Raw genomic sequence first — 20,605 nt, 5'->3', positions numbered from 1 at the left:
TGCTTGGAATACAGCGGCGGCTGAGGCTCTGGACCGGATTGCGCCTTTGCAGCATCTCCGCGGCAGTGGATCCAGGAGGGCCCCTTGGTTTACCGAGGAACTCTGGGAGATGAAGCGCCAAAAGAGATGCCTAGAGCGATGTTGGAGGGCTAGTAACTCCGAATCTGACCAAACACAACTAAGAGCCTTTATTAGGACTTATTTAGTGGCGATACAGGCGGCAAAATGTGCTCATTTTTCCGCTCTTATTGCGTCCGCAGAATCTCACCCAGCCGCCCTGTTTAGGATAACCCGCTCCCTCCTGAAAGGGAGGAGTGCGGGAGAGCCCTTACAGGAAAGAGCTGAGGAATTTGTTCAGTTTCTGTCGGATAAAGTCACTTGGATTCGGACGAACCTGGACTCCACAGAACCAGCCGAGATGCCGGGGGAGGGCCTTGATCGGATTTCTTGGAGCGAGTTCCAGCTTGTCGCTCCTGAGGAAGTGGACAAGGGGCCATGGGAGCGGTGAGTGCCTCCACCTGCTTACTGGATCCGTGTCCCTTCTGGCTGGTCTCGACCAGCAGGGAGGTGACACGAGGCTGGCTCCAGAGGATTGTTAACACCTCTCTTCAGGAGGGATCTTTCCCGCACCCTCTAAAGGATGCGGTGGTAAGACCCCTCCTTAAGAAGCCCTCCCTGGACCCAGCTATCCTTAATAACTACCGTCCAGTCTCCAACCTCCCTTTTGTAGGGAAGGTTGTTGAGAAGGTGGTGGCCTTTCAACTCCGACGGACCTTGGATGAAGCAGACTATCTGGATCCCTTTCAATCGGGTTTCAGGCCTGGTTACTGCACTGAAACTGCTTTGGTTGCGCTGACCAATGATCTCTGGCGGGCCAGGGATAGAGGACATTCCTCTATCCTGGTGCTTCTTGACCTCTCAGCGGCCTTCGATACCATCAACCATGGTATCCTTCTGCGACGGTTACGGGAGGCACCGTTCTACGGTGGTTCTCCTCCTACCTCTCGGACAGGTCGTAGTCGGTGTTGGTTGGAGGACAGAGGTCGACCCCTAGCCCCCTCAAATATGGGGTGCCGCAGGGCTTGGTTCTGTTCCCCCTCCTATTTAATATCTACATGAAGCCACTAGGTGAGATCATACGCCGGCACGGGATTAAATATCATCAATAAGCGGACAATACCCAACTGTATCTGTCCGCCCCATGCCAACTCAGCAAAGATGTGGAAGTGATGTGCCAGTGCCTGGAGGCTGTCAGGGTCTGGATGGGAGCGAACAAGCTTGTACTCAATCCAGACAAGACCGAGTGGCTATTGATGTTGCCTCCTAAGGATAGTCCAGACATTCCATCCCTTAGCCTGGGGGGTGAAATCTTACAGCCCTCAGAGAGGGTCCACAACTTGGGTGTCCTCCTGGATTCGCAGCTGACGTTAGAACATCACCTGTTGGCTGTGACCAGGGGGGCTTTTGCCCAGGTTCGCTTGGTGCACCAGTTGCAGCTCTACCTGGACCGGGAGGCACTTCGAATGGTCACTCATGCCCTCGTCACCTCAAGGCTCAATTACTGTAACGCGCTCTACATGGGGCTGCCTCTGAAAAGTGTTCGGAGACTACAGTTGGTCCAGAATGCAGCCGCACGAGCGATATCGGGTGTACCCAGATACACCCATCCTCCGCGAGCTGCACTGGCTTCCTATTGGTCTCCGAACACGCTTCAAGGTGCTAGTTATTACTTTTAAAGCCCTATATGGCTTTGGACCTGGCTATCTGAGAGACCGCCTCCTGCCACATATCTCCCAATGACCAATAAGATCTCACAGGTTGGGCCTCCTCCGGGTGCCGTCGGCCGGACAATGCCGGCTGGCGGCCCCTCAGGGGAGGGCCTTCTGTGTAGCTGCCCCGGCCCTGTGGAACAATCTACCCGTAGAGATCCGGACCCTTTACACTCTCTCGGCCTTCCGAAAAGCCATTAAAACCTGGCTGTTCCGGCAGGCCTGGGGCTGTTGAACAGGGTCCAGCCCCATCTAGACGGAATGTATGGTTTGTTGTTTTTAAAATTGTATCTTTTTTATTTTCAACTTTTAACTTTATGTTGTGTTCTGTAAGCCGCCCAGAGTCCTATGGGATTGGGTGGCATACAAATTTATTAAATTACTAATTACTATTACTAAATTTTCTTTTTAGTTTCTTCCCATATTTGTCCCTTAGGGCTTTTATTCCCTCTATTTGACTATGTAATCTAACTTCCTCCCAAGTCTATCCTTTCCCACTGTCTAATTCCAGAGTTATCCATTCAACCTCCTATCTCTTTTCCCCAGTTCTCTTCCTGTTTTTCCCATTCCCTTTTTAGGTTTTTTACATTATTTCCTTTTTTAATTCCTTAATCACTATTCATTTTGGCAACATCTCCTCCTTATTATCTTCTTCTTGTTTCCACTTTCCCCTCTGTTTCTTCTGGTAGCTCTATTCTTTCTTCCTTGTCCTGATCATTGTCTTTATATTAAATTTCCCAATTTTTGGTCTATACAATCAAATATTTTCTCAATGTTTTGAAAAAGCTCCATTCTATTTAGGTTCTCCTCACTTCCGTCTTATGTTGTGTGTGTAGAGTCGATCTCTTTTTTAGTCCACTGTCCAGAGTTCATTAATTCAAAAAGCCAAACTTCTAAGTCACAATAAGTCTAAGTCTCAGCAATAGTCAGTCCAAACAATTTAAATTCACCAGGAGGTTATCCACGCCTCTTCAAATTACTCCTCCGGGATTGGGCGGCCTATAAATTTAATAAACAGTAAACAGTAATATGTTCAATAATATTCAGTGATGTTCTGGGGCCCTTAATCAAATCTCTAGTGGTCTTAGAGTAGGTTTGTATTTAACAGATTTTTCCAGTCTTTTTGAATAGTTATTTCCAAGTTTGCATATTTCCCTTTTCGTCAGCAAATGGCACTCTCGCTTCTGTCTATTTCAGCCTCTCTGTGATATTGTTAATAGTTCTGATTTCAATTATTTTTTCAATTATTCAAATTATTTTTAAATTATAAATCCAATAATTGAGCAATGTTTGTAAAGATAAATTTGGGACTTTAATTCCAGCTTTTTAAAATGTTCTCAATACCACATCTTTTAGCTTTGAGGAACCAAGTTTCTATTTATTATTTTAAAAGATTTTTTTTTCCTTCTTCAATTCTCCGGTATTTTTCCTGTGTGCCCATTCGCAGCTTCAACAAATAGCTATAAATATGCTTCCCCCTTGGATTTCTGGGGTCAACTTCCAATAAAAAGTATTTTCTCATCCAGATCACACTCCATTCACTTTCCCCACTCCAGCACAGCCTTGGGTATTCAGATGTCCCCAGCTTCATGGTGGCCATTTTGGCTGCCGCTGCTACTTGTCTTCAGATAAGTGGGCTTTCCCAGTCAGGGAGGAGAAATGCAGCTCTCCTCTACCTGCCAGGCAGTCCCACCTTATTTCACCGGTCCGAAATTGGACCTTCCAACAGGGAGAGGTTGGAGCTTGCAGGTCAGGCTTCCAAAGGCGCAGGAAGTACAACCGGAAGTGTAATTACAATCATTTTTAACTAGTATTCTTAATTTCTATTGGTAATGCTTTCTAATAATCAGGTCAAAGGGTTTGAAAAAATTAAACTATCAATTGTAATTCTTATTTGATTCCAGTAGTTTCTCCTTTTTTGTGGTTGAAGATGTTTCGACTCATATAAAGATAGCAGGACTCCCAACCTATTCATTTCCTGGCACTGAAGTTAACAAAGATGATGACAACTATAATCCTCTATCAGGAAAATCCAAATTTAGTTCTCCATTTTTCCATGCAATTAATTGCATGCCCTTGACTCAGTTAATACCCACATAGTAATTGAATAAAGAAAATTTGGGGATTGGGGTGGTGCAGAGTATAGAAAGAACACTTAGAGAAGGTACAACATAAAAAAATAACAGATACTCATATATACAGATTAAAAGTTATATTAACACTGGAGTACATAAATTTTAAAAGATCAAGTGGCAATTGTCATAGTCTAATAGCACACTAGCACATGTTTTCTCAGGTTCCTTCATTTTGCAGGGGGATAACAGAAGAATGAAAGCCAATGAAGTCAGTAGCTAAAGTGTCAGACTAGAAACAGACAAACCCAGGTGATCAGCCTCAGTTACATAAATACACTAGCTATGAACCAATCTAGGTTCTCTTTCTCTGTCCAACCTACTTCACAAAATGCTTGTTATGGGAGAGAAAATAGACCTTGTACTTTGTCTGGATAGAAGTATATGCTAAATAAAATACATTATACTGTACTCAACAATATATGTCATGAAATAGAGGAATAAGAAAGCTGTCATATTTTCCAATTTCATCTTAATGGTCCAATAGATGCTCAATTACTATTCACACTTAGATGCTCCCTCTTCAGCTCATTCTGAAGATTTTTTTTCTTCTTTCCTCCTCACATTCTTAATTCATTTTTTTTAAAAATAAGTGAACAGAAAAAAAGTATCATCAGAAATCAACTGGTAAACTTGTGGAACTGTCAATTAAGAATGGCTGTTAGATTCTGCGGGAGTTGTGAAATGCCAATCTGGTTGGGAAAGTCTTCACAGAGCAGCTAAATTCAACTGTTATAGAAATAAACAGAGAGGTTTTAGTGGCAAGGAAATAAAAAATGAAGAAATGGCAATAGGAAAAGTTGGGAAGAAAAGCAAAGATCTAAGGGAAATCAAAAGCAGAAGGAAAGAATTGAGGAACTTATGAAAAGGAGGTCCATTGGAAAGAACAGATTTCTGCTAATAATAACTATGAATTAACTGTTTACATGAACCAAAGCGATTTTTAAAGAAGTTCACAAAATACATTATAAATGTATTTACAAAGATTTCCACTCCAAGTTCACAATGTATAGAAGTTTCCATCTCAAGTCCAAAATGCAGAAATTGTATACCAGCTAGAAAGAAGGTGGTCAGGGCCTGGTGACCATCAAAGCCACTGTCATGGATGAAACCCAGAGAATCCAGGAGCACATCAGTAAGACTCCAAGATAAACTGCTGAGAGAATGCCTGAGACAGCAGGACACATGGGAGGAAAATTGAGCAGAAGTGCCATGGCAAAACAACACTGCATGGGATATACCACTGAGGTGGGAAATCCTACCAGTGGCTGGACTAAAAGACATCACGGAGGTCCTGATCATAGCAGCAGAAGAAAAGGCACTAAGCACCAGATTCATAGAGGTAGATGTCTATCATGCTAGATATGAACCAAGGTGCAGATTATGCAGAGAGGCCTCAGAGACAGTCTAACATATACTGGTAGAGTATGAGATGCAGGCAGGAAACAGCATATGCTGAATGATACAACCAAGTAGCTGGCATTCTGTACAGGAACATCTGTAGAGAATCTAGGCTAGACTCTCCTAAGTCTTAGATGAGAAATCCTACAGATAGTTCTGGAGAATAAGAGGGTTAAGATCCTGTGGGACTTCCAGATCCAGACAGATAGGCAGGTACTTTTTAGTGATTGGCAAAGTCAACAAAATGTGATTGCCTTATCCTTCAGGAAATTAGTGCCAAGATGGTATCCGTCCATCTGTCTGTCTACCTAATTTATATAGTTGCTCATCTAACAGAGTAAGTAATTCGGGGTGATTCAGAACAAATTAAAACATATGATGATTCTCTAAATATTGTTTCATCAGAATACAATGGAAACCCTAACAATGATGAATAAGATATATTTAATATATTATTTTGTAATACATATAATACCAATATCTAAACCTACACTCATCACCTTGAAATCAGCTATTTTGAAATGCTGGTGCCAGTCTCTATTAATATATATAGTAAAACATAAGTATATTCACAAATTTGACATGAGAATGTCAGTTGGTCTTACCTGAACTGCATGTCTCGAAGGTGGCGTGGGAGTAGTCACAACTGGGTATTAACACAGCCCTTTTGCCCTGGAGACTGAGGTAAATCTTGAGGCCACACCTCCGCTCCTCCTCCTGACCTCTCAGATTAACCGATGGTCCGTTGCAGAAAAACCTAGGAAGGAAGGGGCAGAGAAACCACACACATACATCCTTCCTGCTCGGTCCCTGACTGACCAAAAACTGAACTAGCTCAGGCTCCTAGCGCAGGGCGTCTTAACGGGTGGGAAGTGACTACTCCCACACCACCTTCGAGACACGCTCAAGCGCCCAACGGTCAGGTGGAGCCACTCTGGGTCTGGATGCTCCAGAGACCCTTGGCGCAGAGCCACCCCCCCTTGCGGGATCCTCCAATGGGGGGGATGTTGACAAGTCCACCAGGTCTGCCAGCGAGGGGCGACGTGGCCAGTAGGGGGCCATCAGAACCACCTCTGCTTTCTCTGTCACTAGCTTCCTCAGAACCCTGGGGATGAGGGGAAGGGGAGGGAAGGCGTAGAGAAGACTGGTCGGCCATCTGCAACGAAGAGCATCTGTGTCCACAGCTCCTCTGGTAGGGAACCTCAATATGAAGCTTGGCAGCTGGGTGTTCGATGGGGTTGCGAACAGATTCACTATCGGGTAGCCGAACCTCCCGCAAATCTGCTGGATGACGCTGGAGTTGCCATTCTCTGTTGTCGACTCTCTCCCTGCTAAGCCAGTCCACCTGCTGGTTCTCTATCCCGGAGATGTGCTCCGCTCTCATCGATCAGATGTTCTTTTCTGCTCAGTTCCTCAGCCGGAGGGCCTTGTTGTGCAGAGACTTGGAATGCATGCCCCCCTGCTTGTTCACATGGGCCTTGGCTGCCACGTTGTCTGTCAGGACCAGGACATGTTGGTCAGACACTGTTGCCTTGAAGTGTCACAGAGCCAGATGGATGGCTCTGAGCTCCAGCCAGTTAATGTTGTTGCGCAGGTCTGTTGGGGTCCAGCGGCCCTGGGATATTAGGGACTCCAGGTGCGCTCCCCAGCCGAATAGGCTCGCATCCTTCGTGAGTACCTTCCTTGCTGACTCCCTGAACAGAGACCCTCTGTCTAGAGCAGGAGACAGCCACCAACGGAACGAGAGGAGCAACTGGGGTGTCACGAGAATCTTGAAGCCCGCGTCGCTCGTCCCGCCTCTCTGGTGCGGGAGCAGGAACCACTGCAGCTCTCTGGCATGGAGACGGGCCCAGGGCACGATCCCTATGTATGAGATGAATTTCCCGAGAAGCCTGGAAAGAAGAACTACAGGGACAGAACGTGACTTACGGTTCTCCTGAACCAGCTAAACAATGCTGTCCCTACGCTCCCGGAAGAGGAATACCTAACCAGCCACAGAATCTATGATGGTCCCTAGGTGCTAGAGTCTGGTGGAGGGAACTAAATGGCTCTTCTCGAGGTTAATCAAGAACCTCAGGGACCTCAGAATGTTGATGGTGAGGCCCAGGTCCTGCTCAGTCCTAGCCAGGGACCTGGCCAGTACGAGGATATCATCAAGGTAACAATGAAGCCGGACAGGGACCCATGGCCGCGGCCAGTACCTTGGTAAAGGTTCTGGGAACTGAGGCCAGCCCAAAGGGAAGAGCCCTATATTGGAAGTGGCTGCCCTCGTGTGAAAACCTGAGGAACCTACGATGCTCAGGGGTGATCCTGATGTGTAAATAGGCCTCTGTGAGATCGATTGAGGCCAGAAAATCCCCATCGGATACCTTCTAGGATTTACTTGAGAGAGGCCATCTTAAACCTACGGTATACCAATCTGGAGTTGAGTAATTTGAGGTCCAAGATGGCCCTCCACCCCCCTGAACTCTTGGGAACTAGGAACAGGTTAGAATATAATCCTGATCCCCTCTCCCCCTCTGGAACCAACTCTACTGCCCTGAAGGCTAGCAGGTGTTGGATGGCCTTGCCCAGGAGGGCCCGCTTGGCCAGATTCCTAGAGGAGGTGAAAGTTCGGAAGCTATTCAGGGGCTGTGAGCGGAACTCCAGCTGAAGCACGGGCCTAACAGTCTGGAGGACCCACTCATCCGAGGTGATGCGATCCCAGGAATCCGCGAATAAGGAGAGGTGACCGCCAATGGGGTGATCTAGAGGCGGATCATTTGAACCTGCGGAAGGGACGGCCGGCGCCCCCACCTCAAAAGGGCCCTTTGCCCTGCGGTTGGCTTCTCAATCTGTCCCTGGAAAACTGCCTATCCCCCTGTCTGGGAAATCTGGGTGTGGTGTACCTCTGTTGCTGGAACTCCGACTCAGGTGGACGATAAGATGCTCTCCTCGGGTAAGGAGCCTGTCGGTGCTCTGAACGCCTGTTCGTGGCCGGGAAGACCTTACGCTTATTTCTGTCTTCCACAAGAATGGGATCCAGAGATGAACCAAACAGTTCATCCCTGGTATAATCTGCTCCTGCCAGGTGCCATTTCGCCGGGATTCAGCCTGCCAATGGCATAGCCACAGCAGGCGTCTGGATGCTACATAGGAAGATAAAGCTCTAGAAGAGCCGAGGTGGTGCAGTGGTTAGGGTGCAGTACTGCAGGCCACTTCAACTGACTGTTATCTGCAGTTCAGCGGTTCAAATCTCACTGGCTCAAGGTTGACTCAGCCTTCCATCCTTCTGAGGTGGGTGAAATGAGGACCCAGACTGTGGGGGCGATATGCTGATTCTGTAAACCGTTTAGAGAGGGCTGAAAGCCCTATGAAGCAGTATATAAGTCTAACTGCTATTGCTAAGAATACTTTACCACATCCAGGGTGGCGTCTGCTGAGAACTGGGTGCTGCCATTACTTTGGTGATGTCCTGCAGCAGTCTCACGTCTGAAGCCAGAGTCCTGTCTGCAGCTGCTCCAGCCATAGCAAGGTGGATCTGTTGAAAAAGGAGGCAGCCGCCACCGCCCTAATTGCCCATGTTACTGCCTGAAAGGTTTTGTGCATTACCATCTCTGCTCTCTTGTCCTCTGCCCTGAGGCAGTTAGAGATGTCTCTAGTCACCACCGCGGAAGATGAAGCCAAGTTAGTGACCAGGGTGTCCACTGGAGGTACCTGTAGGGCTTGGGAGAAGGTAGCATTAAGGTTATAGAACCTGCAGTCATCGCTCACTGGGTTGGGGAAAGAACCTGGTTTAACCCAGTTGCGCCAGTTGCGACCCTACCTGAATCGGGAGGCCCTCACAACAGTCACTCGCGCCCTCGTGACCTCTAGGCTGGAATACTGCAACGTGCTCTACATGGGGCTGCCCTTGAAGAGCATCCGGCGACTTCAGCTAGTCCAGAATGCGGCCGCGCGAGTGATTGTGGGTGCACCCCGGTTCACCCACATAACACCTATCCTCCGTGAGCTGCGCTGGCTACCTGTTGATCTCCGGGTGCGCTTCAAGGTGCTTCTTACCACCTATAAAGCCCTTCATGGTAGTGGATCTGGGTACTTGGGAGACCGCCTCCTGCCGATTACCTCCTCGAGACCGATTAGATCTCATAGATTAGGCCTCCTCCGAGTGCCATCTGCCAGCCTGTGCCGGCTGGCCACTACGCGGAGGAGAGCCTTTTCAGTGGCAGCTCCGACCCTCTGGAACGATCTCCCCGTGGAGATTCGTATCCTCACCACCCTTCAGACCTTCCGCGCAGCCCTCAAGAACTGGCTATCCCGCCAGGCCTGGGGGTAAAGATTTGATCCTCCCCCACCCGAATGTTGAATGAATGTTGTTTACTTTTTAATTATGTGTTATGTTATATGTTACTGTCTGTATCCCCTCCCTATAAGTTGTTAGCCGCCCTGAGTCCCCTCAGGGAAAAGGGCGGCCTATAAATAAACTTATTCCTATTCCTATTAACCCACTGTGACTTAAGCACTTCTAAAAACAGGTCTGGGATAGGAATCTCCTCCTTCTCCACCTGGGGCCTGTGGAAGGGCCCCTTGTTCCCCCCGCTTGTGCCAGGGGTGGCAGCCGCTGGGCTGGGCTCTGGATTGTCCAGGTCTGCCGTGGGCTTGGCCTTATGTAATAAGGAGCTAAACAAGGAGGGAGGGAAAAGACCTGTGATATTGGGCACCTCAGGGACCTGGGCGTCCTCGTCCTCTGAAAACCCAACTTCTTTCAGCTCCCCCTCCTCTAGATCCGAGACTTCGTTGGCAGTGGAGGGAGAGGATGACCTGGTCTCTCTGGGGGCAGATGACCCGGGAACGTCCTGATGAACCCTGGGGTTACCCCGGGAAGTCCTTCTTTTGGAAACCTGGGACTAGTGCTTCATGCCTGAGGCTATCCCGTGTGCTATGGCTCTGGTTAGGAGCTCCTGAGAGCTCTCAGGGAGTTCTGGGAGGGAGGGATGAAGATCTGGAGGTTGCAAAAATTCCCCTCAGCTTGGAGATTGTGGGGCCAGCCGGCGCCTGGAAGGGTTAGGAGCCCTGCGTCCGAAGGGATCTCCCCCGAGGGATGGGCAGGTGATAAGGGGGCGATAGGAAACTGCGCCCTCTGTCAGGGCCCCCTGGGGCTCCTGGAGAATCAGGCTGGGCCTGGGAAGCCTGCGGGAGAGCAAGATCTGGAGGGCGACGGACTGATGGGAGTCCCTAATCCTCCTCTTGGAAGCCCTGGACCCGCACCTCCTTGCCGGAACTCTCTCTCCTCGTGGAATTGGGGGTGCTCTTCTTGGCGGAGGACTTCCCTCTGGTGACTGGGAGAAATCCCCTGGAGGTCCCCTCACCCGGGTCCCACTCCCCTGGGGATCTAGGGCCTGCTGTTCCCCCGCTCCTCGCCGCCTCCGCCATTCTACTCACAGTTGCGTTCACCACCCCCTCCTTCCTACGACCTCGGCTCGACTGCGCGTCCTGCCACTTTAAGGCTCTGCGCCCTCTTGAGCTTGCCGCCAATCCAGGGCCCAAACGCCGGCCCACCACCAAACTCTGGGCCCTCCCCGGATAACCAGCAGAGTTCACGCCCCTGCAGCCTTCCCCTGGTTCCGGCAGTGGTTTCTGGGCGCCCGCAGCGTCCGTAGCCAGGCATGCCGACTACACGTTCCAAGATGGCCGTGATCCAAGATGGTGACCACCGAGCCTACAGTCCAAGTTCTCTGCTCTGATCCTCGGGAACACTGGGAGGATGCCCTCTGTTGGGCCTCTGCCTCCTGCGATCCCTGGATCTCCTCGGAGCTTGCGGCTAGGTAAGAGCTTCCCCCCTGCGACCGTCCGGGCACTCGGGGCTTGTGCTAGCGAAGCGGCAAGGCTCTAGTGCTAGCAGCAGGTGAAGCATGGATGAAGAGGGGTAATCCAAATAAAGCAAATTAATCTGTTGGAAGAAAATCTTCGAAGTGAAGGGAGAGTCAGGAAAAACACTCCTTCTGGGCCGAAGACTGAGGTTAATCTAGGAGGTCAGGAGGAGGAGCGGAGGTGTGGCCTCAAGATTTACCTCAGTCTCCAGGGCAAAAGGGCTGTGTTAATACCCAGTTGTGACTCCTCCCACACTTCACTTTAGAGACTAACAAAATCACAACTATTAAATGTTGTGATCATTTTAAGTTAATTTTCAAACAGCATGTTAAACCAGCAACTCTATAATAAAAAACACTGGAGGTAACATTTTGCATAGTTTCAAAATAAAAAGTACATTTTAAGAAATTATTACAGCTCTGATATGATAAGAGCCGAGGTGGCGCAGTGGGTAAAGTGCAGTACTGCAGCCACTTCAGCTGACTGCTAAGCTGCAGTTCGGCGGTTCAAATCTCACCGGCTCAAGGTTGACTCAGCCTTCCATCCTTCCACGGTGGGTAAAATGAGGACCCAGATTGTGGGGGCAATATGCTGACTCTGTAAACCGCTTAGAGAGAACTGAAAGCCCTATGAAGCGGTATATAAGTCTAACTGCTATTGCTATTGCTATTTTTAGCAGTTTGGAATTCTCACAAAACAAACATTGAAATCAAAACTTTATCATTAAGTCTTCTAAATAAACATTGTTCCCTAATTAGGGTCAATATGTTGGTGGCATAGTTCAAAGACACTCTTCGGGGGAAAAGTGGCTTTTCCCCACTTATTATGCAACTATATCAGAAATTGTGGTATTATACAATTTTGTAAAAAAACACACACAAATGCATAAACACTGTATATATAGCAATAGCACTTAGACTTATATACCACTTCATAATGCTTTTACAGCCCTCTCTAAGAGGTTTACAGAGTCAGCATATTGCCCCCAACAACCTGGATCCTCATTTTACTCACCTCGGAAGGATGGAAGACTTAGTATATCAATATGGTATACTAAGTTTTAACTCATTATTTAAATAATAGGCATTTTGTATCAAAATGTTTTTCTGCAGATGGCAAAAAAACCCCTGCTTTTCCTTTAACTTTCTCCCCTTGCATTCCTCAGATCTACTCAGTGAATTAGAACTGGGCCATGGGTTGTTGACCACCAGGCTGTGTAAGTGGCTGGCCAGTGCACGCAGGCACCCACGCTCATGCTAACATTGAGGTGTAGCACAGAGGCTAGTGATCTGTGAGTGTTACGCATGCGCTATTGTTGCCGGGAGCACACACACACGAGCGAGCATTGCAGCATTGTGTGGGCGCTCATGGAGCCATTTGCATCACACGTACAATCATGGCTCCATTGATGCATGTGTGGCCCAATTCACAGAAAAGCCCCTCCCCCCCGTTAGAAGCTTGTCCATCAGAGGTACATGTAATGAAACTCCATTTTGAAAATAGAAAACTGAGTGTAGTTCACTAAATTTCTGATACATTAGGTTTAATTATACTGATATAATAGACCACACACCCTACAGAATTGCAATAATTTCTCTGCCATTTACCGAGCTCCATATAATCCTATAAATTTATGTCCATTGTCTAGTCTTATTAGTTTTATTTCGTCTAGATAAACCAAATAAACTATGCCCATATTAAGTATATTTTTCTAAATACTAATATATTGCCAGACTAGAAAATGCATTTCAAAGGACACTGTAATTAATTTTTAATAGCAAAACTAGTGTATACTAAAAGTGTATGGCTTTTCCAAAGATGTTATTTTATAAGCACTATTCTTAATCCACTTTTATATTATGGTACTTCTATAACCATATTTCTGAAATCAAGTTACGCTAAGTTCAGTCTGTATTTGCAACTATTCTTGGAAAACTCTTTTTTTAAATTTTAATCTACAGCCCTAAATGGAACTAACGGAAAGCTTTAGTTTAGTGGTTGCTACGGTGCTTCTCAGAAAGAACTTCATGGAAACATGACCCCATACACAAATCAGAGAGGAAGCAGTTTCACTCTTCTATTGACAGAAAGAGCACCTAAAATAGCAGTCACTAATACCCGGTGTCTGGGTTTGTTTCTCTTTTCCTTCCTTTGTATCAATGTTGACAGCATGAACTATGCTATCAATTCAACTTGAAATATGATTGTTAATGCAATTGATTTTCAGCTGAAAAACAGGACAAAAAGGATTTAAGATAGCAAACACAATTTTCCTACTGTTAATGCAAACTACCTGTAATACAACCATTTCACTACTTGGATGCTGGTCTTTGACCATAATAAAAACTTGCTTTGGTTTGATTTTTTATCACTATGAGAAAAAAACTGCTGCAGAAAGTTATTTGCATCTTCTGTAACATTTTATAAATAAGCCCCTATGCTATCATTTATTACATAGTTTGAAATTTGAAATACTTCAGAAAATAATACTAATACTTCAAAAGTGATTTGCATACTGTTTCAAATTTAGTTAAAATATTTCAATTAAATTTCCAAAACCAGCCTCAATTATAACATGTTAGACTGGTTCAGAGAATACAATCTCAGTGAGATACCAGTATATTAGGGATAAATAGTATAATAATATGTCCTCATCCTCAATCACCAAACTCTTTCACAGCTTGAAAGATACCCTGGACTGTTGAAGTCTTAATTTCTATGAGTATAAAAACTGTGATTTAAGACCTTCCACCAATTAAAGATATGAAAGAAAAAAGTCTTCTCATATCTTGGTCGGAAGTAAGCTTTTAGTAGTCCTAGTTCAGAAATTTAAGAAACTAAGATGCTTAAGAAACTAAATCAGGAATGGGAGACAGAATATGAGGCAGGATCAAACCAGCCTAATGCTATTTCAGGTTAATTAAACCATGATTTAACATTTCAAGAACATCATTTAACCAGATCATTATTTATTAAATACATTGATTCAGTCAGGAAAAGATGTGGTTAAATACAGACTAAAAATAAGTTACTCACAGAGTAATATTTTTTTATGAAGCCTCTTATATCCAAGATTAACTTGTTGCTAATCTGCATAAAATAATTTAAAAGATTTTCATCACATCCTTCTGGATTACAGCATAGCATATTGGCTTTAAACTTTCCACCCTGGAGATAAAAAATGAAAATTTTGGTATACATATTGAAAGCAACTATGCAATAGGATCTCATGCAAGAACACATTTTTAAAATATACAAAGTGATATCTCTATCTTAGCATTTCGTTGTTAACAATTGATTTTACATACTACAATGAATGCACTGAATATATTACTGGAACATTTGGAAACTTGGTATCACCCCCCCCCCCCAAGATTTTTCAATATATCTCTCAGAAATGAGACTAAGATAAATAAAAATTCATAATAAAGAAAATACTGTAGATGGCAGATAGGCTTTAAGACTCTCATTCCTAGTACTACTTAAAAATTGTACTTTTATGATCTAATCTAACAATTTCTGCACTAAAAACATTGCAATCCTAGGTGGAAAAATTACAGAGCTTGATATCTGCTTTTTTTATACGTAGACCATCTGTAAGTTGTCAAACCTCTATGCAAGTAACTATCTTATTATCTTATATCTTCATTTACAGCTGTAATGAAACAAAGTCAAGGATTTACCAAGTACTGACTGATCTCTGTCTGCCTTTTCCTCTCACTCGCTTCCAACAACTGTTGTTTTGATTCAAAGAACACAGAACATCTGCTGTCTGTCCAAATTAACTTAAAATAATTACTTTTAATTTTGATAAAGAATTTATTTGCTTTAACTTTCAAGGTTTTCACTACCCCACAGCCTGCTAATTTGCCAATAACTACTGCATGCATAACATTGCAATAGAGTTAAATAGCTGGCTTTATTTCAAGTTCTGATCAAGGTCACAGATACATTTGGCAGTACTTCTGAATGTGAATTTACCCGATGTATCTTTATGTCTGATGTACAAAGACAGCAGGAAAGATAATATTTATAAAACTGCTACATAAAAGGAAAGAAAAATGTAAAAATACAAATAATTATGCAGGAAAAAAATAATCTCTTCTAATTAGTTTATTTTAGAATAATTAATATTTAAATAGAATTTATTAACTGAGCTGTCTGAGATACAAATATTCTGCACAATTACCAAAAAGACATGAACAAACAGGCAAAATTAATTTGAAGTTAATATATAAAAGTCCACTATTGAAACTCTAATATAGAGAATTTAGTTCAAAAATTGTAAACACCATATACTAACCGAGTACCGAAATACATTATCATAAATATTTTCTGTCCCACATTTTGGACAAGCAAACTTGAATCTCTTGCAATCTTTATATTTTTCTTCATCAGTTTGCTGAACTGGGCCACCAAACAAATCACATTTTTCATCTTTATGGTAATGTTGATGGACTTTGAACTGTGAGGGATCCATTCCTGTTAATAAGAAATATAAATTCAAAGTCTAAAGAAAGCAATTCTTTGCCACATCAGCTTCATATGCGAGTTGGGAAATCCAAAATAGAACTGAATTCTCAGGATGAGATACTTAAAAAAAAAAGAATACATTTTCTCATTTTAACCTAGAATAAAGATCTGAGCAATATGATGAAATTACCTATCTTTTCACACAAAATTGCTTTATAAATAAAGCTAGCACAATGCATAATCTATCATGGGGAGTATGCAACAGAATATTTCTTTATGAACATGCTACTTCTAGAGAATAGATTTATTGCTATTTTCTTAAGTGAAACAGAGAATTTTGAATAAAATGGTGCATCTTTATTAGAAAACAGAATGGCATCATTAAAATGAAAGAGAGAATATAAAAGCCCATTAAAAGAAGCCTGGCTGAACTGTTATTAGATACTTCTTTAAGACTGTACACAACTGCCAACTCAAGACTTCAATGCAGTGGTCGATTTCATTTTGGCTCAATGGTTAACAGCATGTAGTTTCAATCTAATGCAGTCGTTAAAATTCAGCAGCATTTAAAAAGTCAGAATTGAAGATAAAAAAGCACTTTTGATTACTAAGATCCAGAAAGTTTTTTTTTAATGAGCATATTTGTTTTTGTACAAATACGTTTTGTATTTAGAAATGTACTATCAGCATCAGGATAGGTTAATATTCTCAAATAAAGAGTACTAATTTAAAGATAAGCATACATAAAAAATAATTTAGATGAATACTGCTACAGTCAAACCATATTTTCAAGAAAGAAAGAAAAAAAGAAAAAGGAAGGAAGGAAGGAAGGAAGGAAGGAAGGAAGGAAGGAAGGAAGGAAGGAAGGAAGGAAGGAAGGAAGGAAAGAGATAGGGAGGGGAGATAGTAGTAGTAATGTGCATTACTCAAGAAAATTTTGCAATATACATTCCATAGGCATTTCTATTTCTAGTGATGAAAGAGAGGAATTTATTCCAGTGAGGAATAAAATTAGGAGTACTTTCTACAGAGTAAGAAAGTCCTAGCCATACACACAACTTGTTTTGATAAATAACTCTTTGTTTAAATTCATTGATTTCATGATACTTACATTTGGCATTAATCCCTTCTAATTTTATGAAATAAAAGACTGGCATTCTTTAAAAAGAATGTTCAATATTCAAACTATAATTCACCTAGAAATATTCATGTGTTCATTAGGAGTGCAAGCTACATACTACCTTTGCTTAACTAATTATAAAATGCTTTTCATATATATCACTATGACTTCTAATTCTATTCTGGAGTATGGCTGATGAATTGAACTCTGAGAACTGGTGTCCATTTAATCTACTTAATGCTTTAGAAGGACATTGCCATAAAATATTATGTATTTGGATTCTTAAAGTACTATTAATAAAATGGATTGAAATTCTGATTATCAATTATCAATCATAGATAGGACTATGATAAATGTTATTTATACATAGACACACCTTCAATAAAGAATGCTAATTGAAACATTATTGAAAATTATTTTCTATTGTAAATGTTTTAAATTCAACTTTAAAAAAAACTCAAACTATATTTACACTTTGGCTAATTTAATTAATAACTCGAGCAGCACAGGTAATCCTTTTGCCATTAAAAAGCAACTAGATACAGATTTAGCAGTAGAAATGTAGTTATGTCAGTGAAATCCCATCAACCACAATTAATGCCATAAAATAACAATCATGATTCTGAGTCAATAAAGCATTTAAATAAAGAGAAAGGTAACCTGTTTTAGAAGTATAATTTCAAATAAATAATAACACTGTATTTTTATCACAGATTATTTCTTGGGTGCATTAATCCATTTTTGAACAATAATTTCAACATCTCCAAAGTCTTGAAAAAATTAAGTTAGTTAATAGGACATTTTAAATCTACAGGACAGATTTGAATATCTAAACCCAGAAGATTTATTCATATTTATCTCATGGATGTCTCTGTCAAAATTCATTCTAATCTACTTTCTCACACATGCTGTTTATAACTGATCAAATTATGGGAAGTAAAGTCAAACAATCAATTTAACCACAAACTGATATTAGAAGTCATTATAGTCTGTCATTTAATTGCAATAAAAGCCCAATAATCCTTGATCTGATCACATCTTTGGGAAAATATAAAAATGTAAAATCTCAATTATTATGTAATATTTGTTAAGTTATATAATAATTGCTAGGATAATTATGCCTCATAATCATACATTTATATCAAAATTCTATTTAGTCTCAATTGGCAAGATGATTAGATGCATTATTTCACAAATTATCTTTAAAAAAAATAAATTGATTAAAAAGTCTTACTTCTGTATATGCAAGTTTAAAGTTTAAATCACCTTGTAGCATACTTCATGAAATATTTTGAGAAACAAATTAAAAATGGTGTCTAGTGCTGCCATCTAGAGGTTTCCAGTCTGAATTTCTAAAAATAACAATTGTTTTCAATTACCTGGACCATGATTATTCACCCTATAAAAACTCAACTTTAAGAAATATTAAACTGTGAAAAATGCTTAGGATATATATAAGGGTTGCTATTTTGCAAATTGATTGTAACATTATACTCAGTAGAATTGTATTTATTTAGCTAAAATAACACAAACCAATAAAGTTTTGTTGTTTAACTCCAACTTTACTTAAAAACTGGGGGGGGGGAGGGGGGAGAATTGGCAATCCTATGCTCACAAGCCCAATAGATACTGCCCCACTAACCCTCAAAATTTAAACAAAATTTAATTTAAAAATTTAAATGGCCAAAATCCAAATTCATATATGAGATGTCGTAAAGTTTGTACTAATTTATATCATATTTATTTTAAATGAATGTAATGCTTTTATTTTATAGAAATAAAATAATCCAGAAATGGGTCTTCATGAGGTTCATCACACTGGTGCAGTTTGCAATAGGGAAGAAGGTGAAATGCCAATCTTGACCTGTACCATCCCTTCCTGCTGAGGCTTACCTTGCAAGCGAATTCACCCACCATTTTACCATGAACCACCCCACTCCCGACTGAGGGCAAAGCTAAAGTAGGAAGAAGCTGCAGCTATGGCTCCAATTGCGCCTGCTCGCTGGCCTTGGGTATGCTCAGCGAGTACCAGTAATGCCTTTAACAGCAGCAGAGGCCAGAACTGAAGTGCTCTGGGACGCTAAACTGCCCTGAAGGGTAGGGCAAAAAAAAAAAAAAAGACATCCCTGAAAATAAGCCTTGGCACTTATTTCAGAGGTCAAAAGAAAAGAAGACCGGGTCTTTTTTGGGAGAAATACAGTAGTGAAAAATGGCTACCCTATAATTAGGTCTCCAGTAATGAAAAAACTCTGAAATCAGACTATTCACTGAAAGGAGCAACCATCACTACTAAAGCGCAAAACTGGTTTGATTGCATCTGCAAAAAGATATTAAAATCAATAGCAGCTTGTGCAAGTTCATATCATTCGTATTATAGGTCCTTCTTCAAATGTAATACAAACAAACACTTTTAGTGGGACTCATCTAAATTTATTCCCTTCAACAAACAAGCTAGACTTCTCCAATTAGCATAAAGTTTTATATCCTGGCTGAGAATTCAAATATATCATGTCTGGAGGTCATGAGATTAGGATAGTCTGAACAAAGCTATAATATTCCAACTAAATAACTTTCTCATTATCTAATACAAAATCTTCCCTGAGAAATGTGAATTAAGTTGGTTTGGATTTCTTAATACAAAATTAACGTTTAAAGTCAGTAATGACACAGGATTTAATATCATGATGTCTATTTAAAGTATCAAGCTGCACTTGATTTATAATTACTTTATAACCAAAGCACCGATTAACCAAAATACTGATTGATGTTTCATATGTTATTCATCTTTTCCATTAGGCTCCATAAGTATTATCTGATTGAAATATAGGGTGCATATCTAAAGAACAAGACAACTTCTTGTATATGTTTAAAATATTGCAATGTATTATTTTAAGAGCAGTTTAGGTTTACCATAACTGGACTAGTTTCATTAAATAATTTATGAGCAGTACAAAATTGAGCAGTAGAAAACTATGGATGTACATTTGGGCTGCTAGTTTAGCAACCCAAATTTAGGAAAGGCCGTATAAGATTTCAATAGATTAGTACAGGTAGTCCTTGACTTACAATAGTTCATTAGTGACTGTTCAAAGTTACAACTGCAGTGAAAAAAGTGACACGATCATTTTTGACACTTATTACAGTCGCATCCCCATGGTCATGTGAGTTACATTTGGATTATTTAGCAACTCCCCTTTTGCAACCTTCTGACAAGCAAACTCAATGGGGAATCTATATTCACTTAACAGCCATGTTACTAACATAACAACTGCAATAATTCATTTAACAAATGTGGCAAGAAATGGGGCAATACTTATTTAATAAATTTCTCACTTAGCAACATATATTTTGGCTCAAATGTAGTTGTAAGTTGAAGATAATCAAGCAACGAATTAGCGAACACCTAGAAGTAAACAAAAATAGCCAAAAGCCAACATAGGTTTGTCAAAAACAGATCATGCCAGACTAATCTTATTGCATTCTTTGACAAAGTGACAAAATTAATGGACCAGAGGAATGCCGTCGATATAGTTTACTTGGACTTCAGTAAGGCATTTGATAAGGTAGACCATAACCTACTACTAGATAAAGTAGAAGAATGTGGGTTGTACAGCATCACCACCAGATGGATTCGTAACTGGCTGACCAACTGCACTCAACGTGTAGTCCTCAGTGGAACTGCATCTACATGGAGGGAAGTATGCAGTGGAGTACCCCAAGGCTCTGTTTTGGGCCCAGTACTCTTCAATATCTTCATCAATGATTTGGATGAGGGAATAAATGGGGAACTCATCAAATTTGCAGATGACACCAAGCTGGCAGGAATAGCAAACACTCCAGAAGACAGGCTTAAGATACAG

The 20,605-nt window shown here is 41.9% G+C and overlaps 1 protein-coding gene across 1 annotated transcript in view; it reads right to left on the bottom strand.

Annotated features, from left to right (window-relative positions):
- The window catches only part of POLA1 (DNA polymerase alpha 1, catalytic subunit), a 377,795-nt gene that overhangs the window by 173,190 nt on the left and 184,000 nt on the right, over window positions 1-20,605 (bottom strand). The window contains exons 33-34 of the mRNA XM_087726535.1: window positions 15,456-15,634; window positions 14,189-14,320 (exon numbers count right to left, since the gene is read on the bottom strand). Coding sequence (XP_087582661.1) covers window positions 14,189-14,320; window positions 15,456-15,634 — 311 coding nt within the window. The remainder of the gene's footprint in view (window positions 1-14,188; window positions 14,321-15,455; window positions 15,635-20,605) is intronic.

Source organism: Thamnophis sirtalis, unplaced genomic scaffold, assembly GCF_051295495.1.
Source record: "Thamnophis sirtalis isolate CommonGarterSnake01/CBP01778 unplaced genomic scaffold, rThaSir2_p1.2 scaffold_12, whole genome shotgun sequence".
Classification (NCBI taxonomy): domain Eukaryota; kingdom Metazoa; phylum Chordata; class Lepidosauria; order Squamata; family Natricidae; genus Thamnophis; species Thamnophis sirtalis.
The sequence above is the reverse complement of the archived record's forward strand: the minus strand, read 5'-3'. Positions and strand labels throughout refer to the sequence as shown.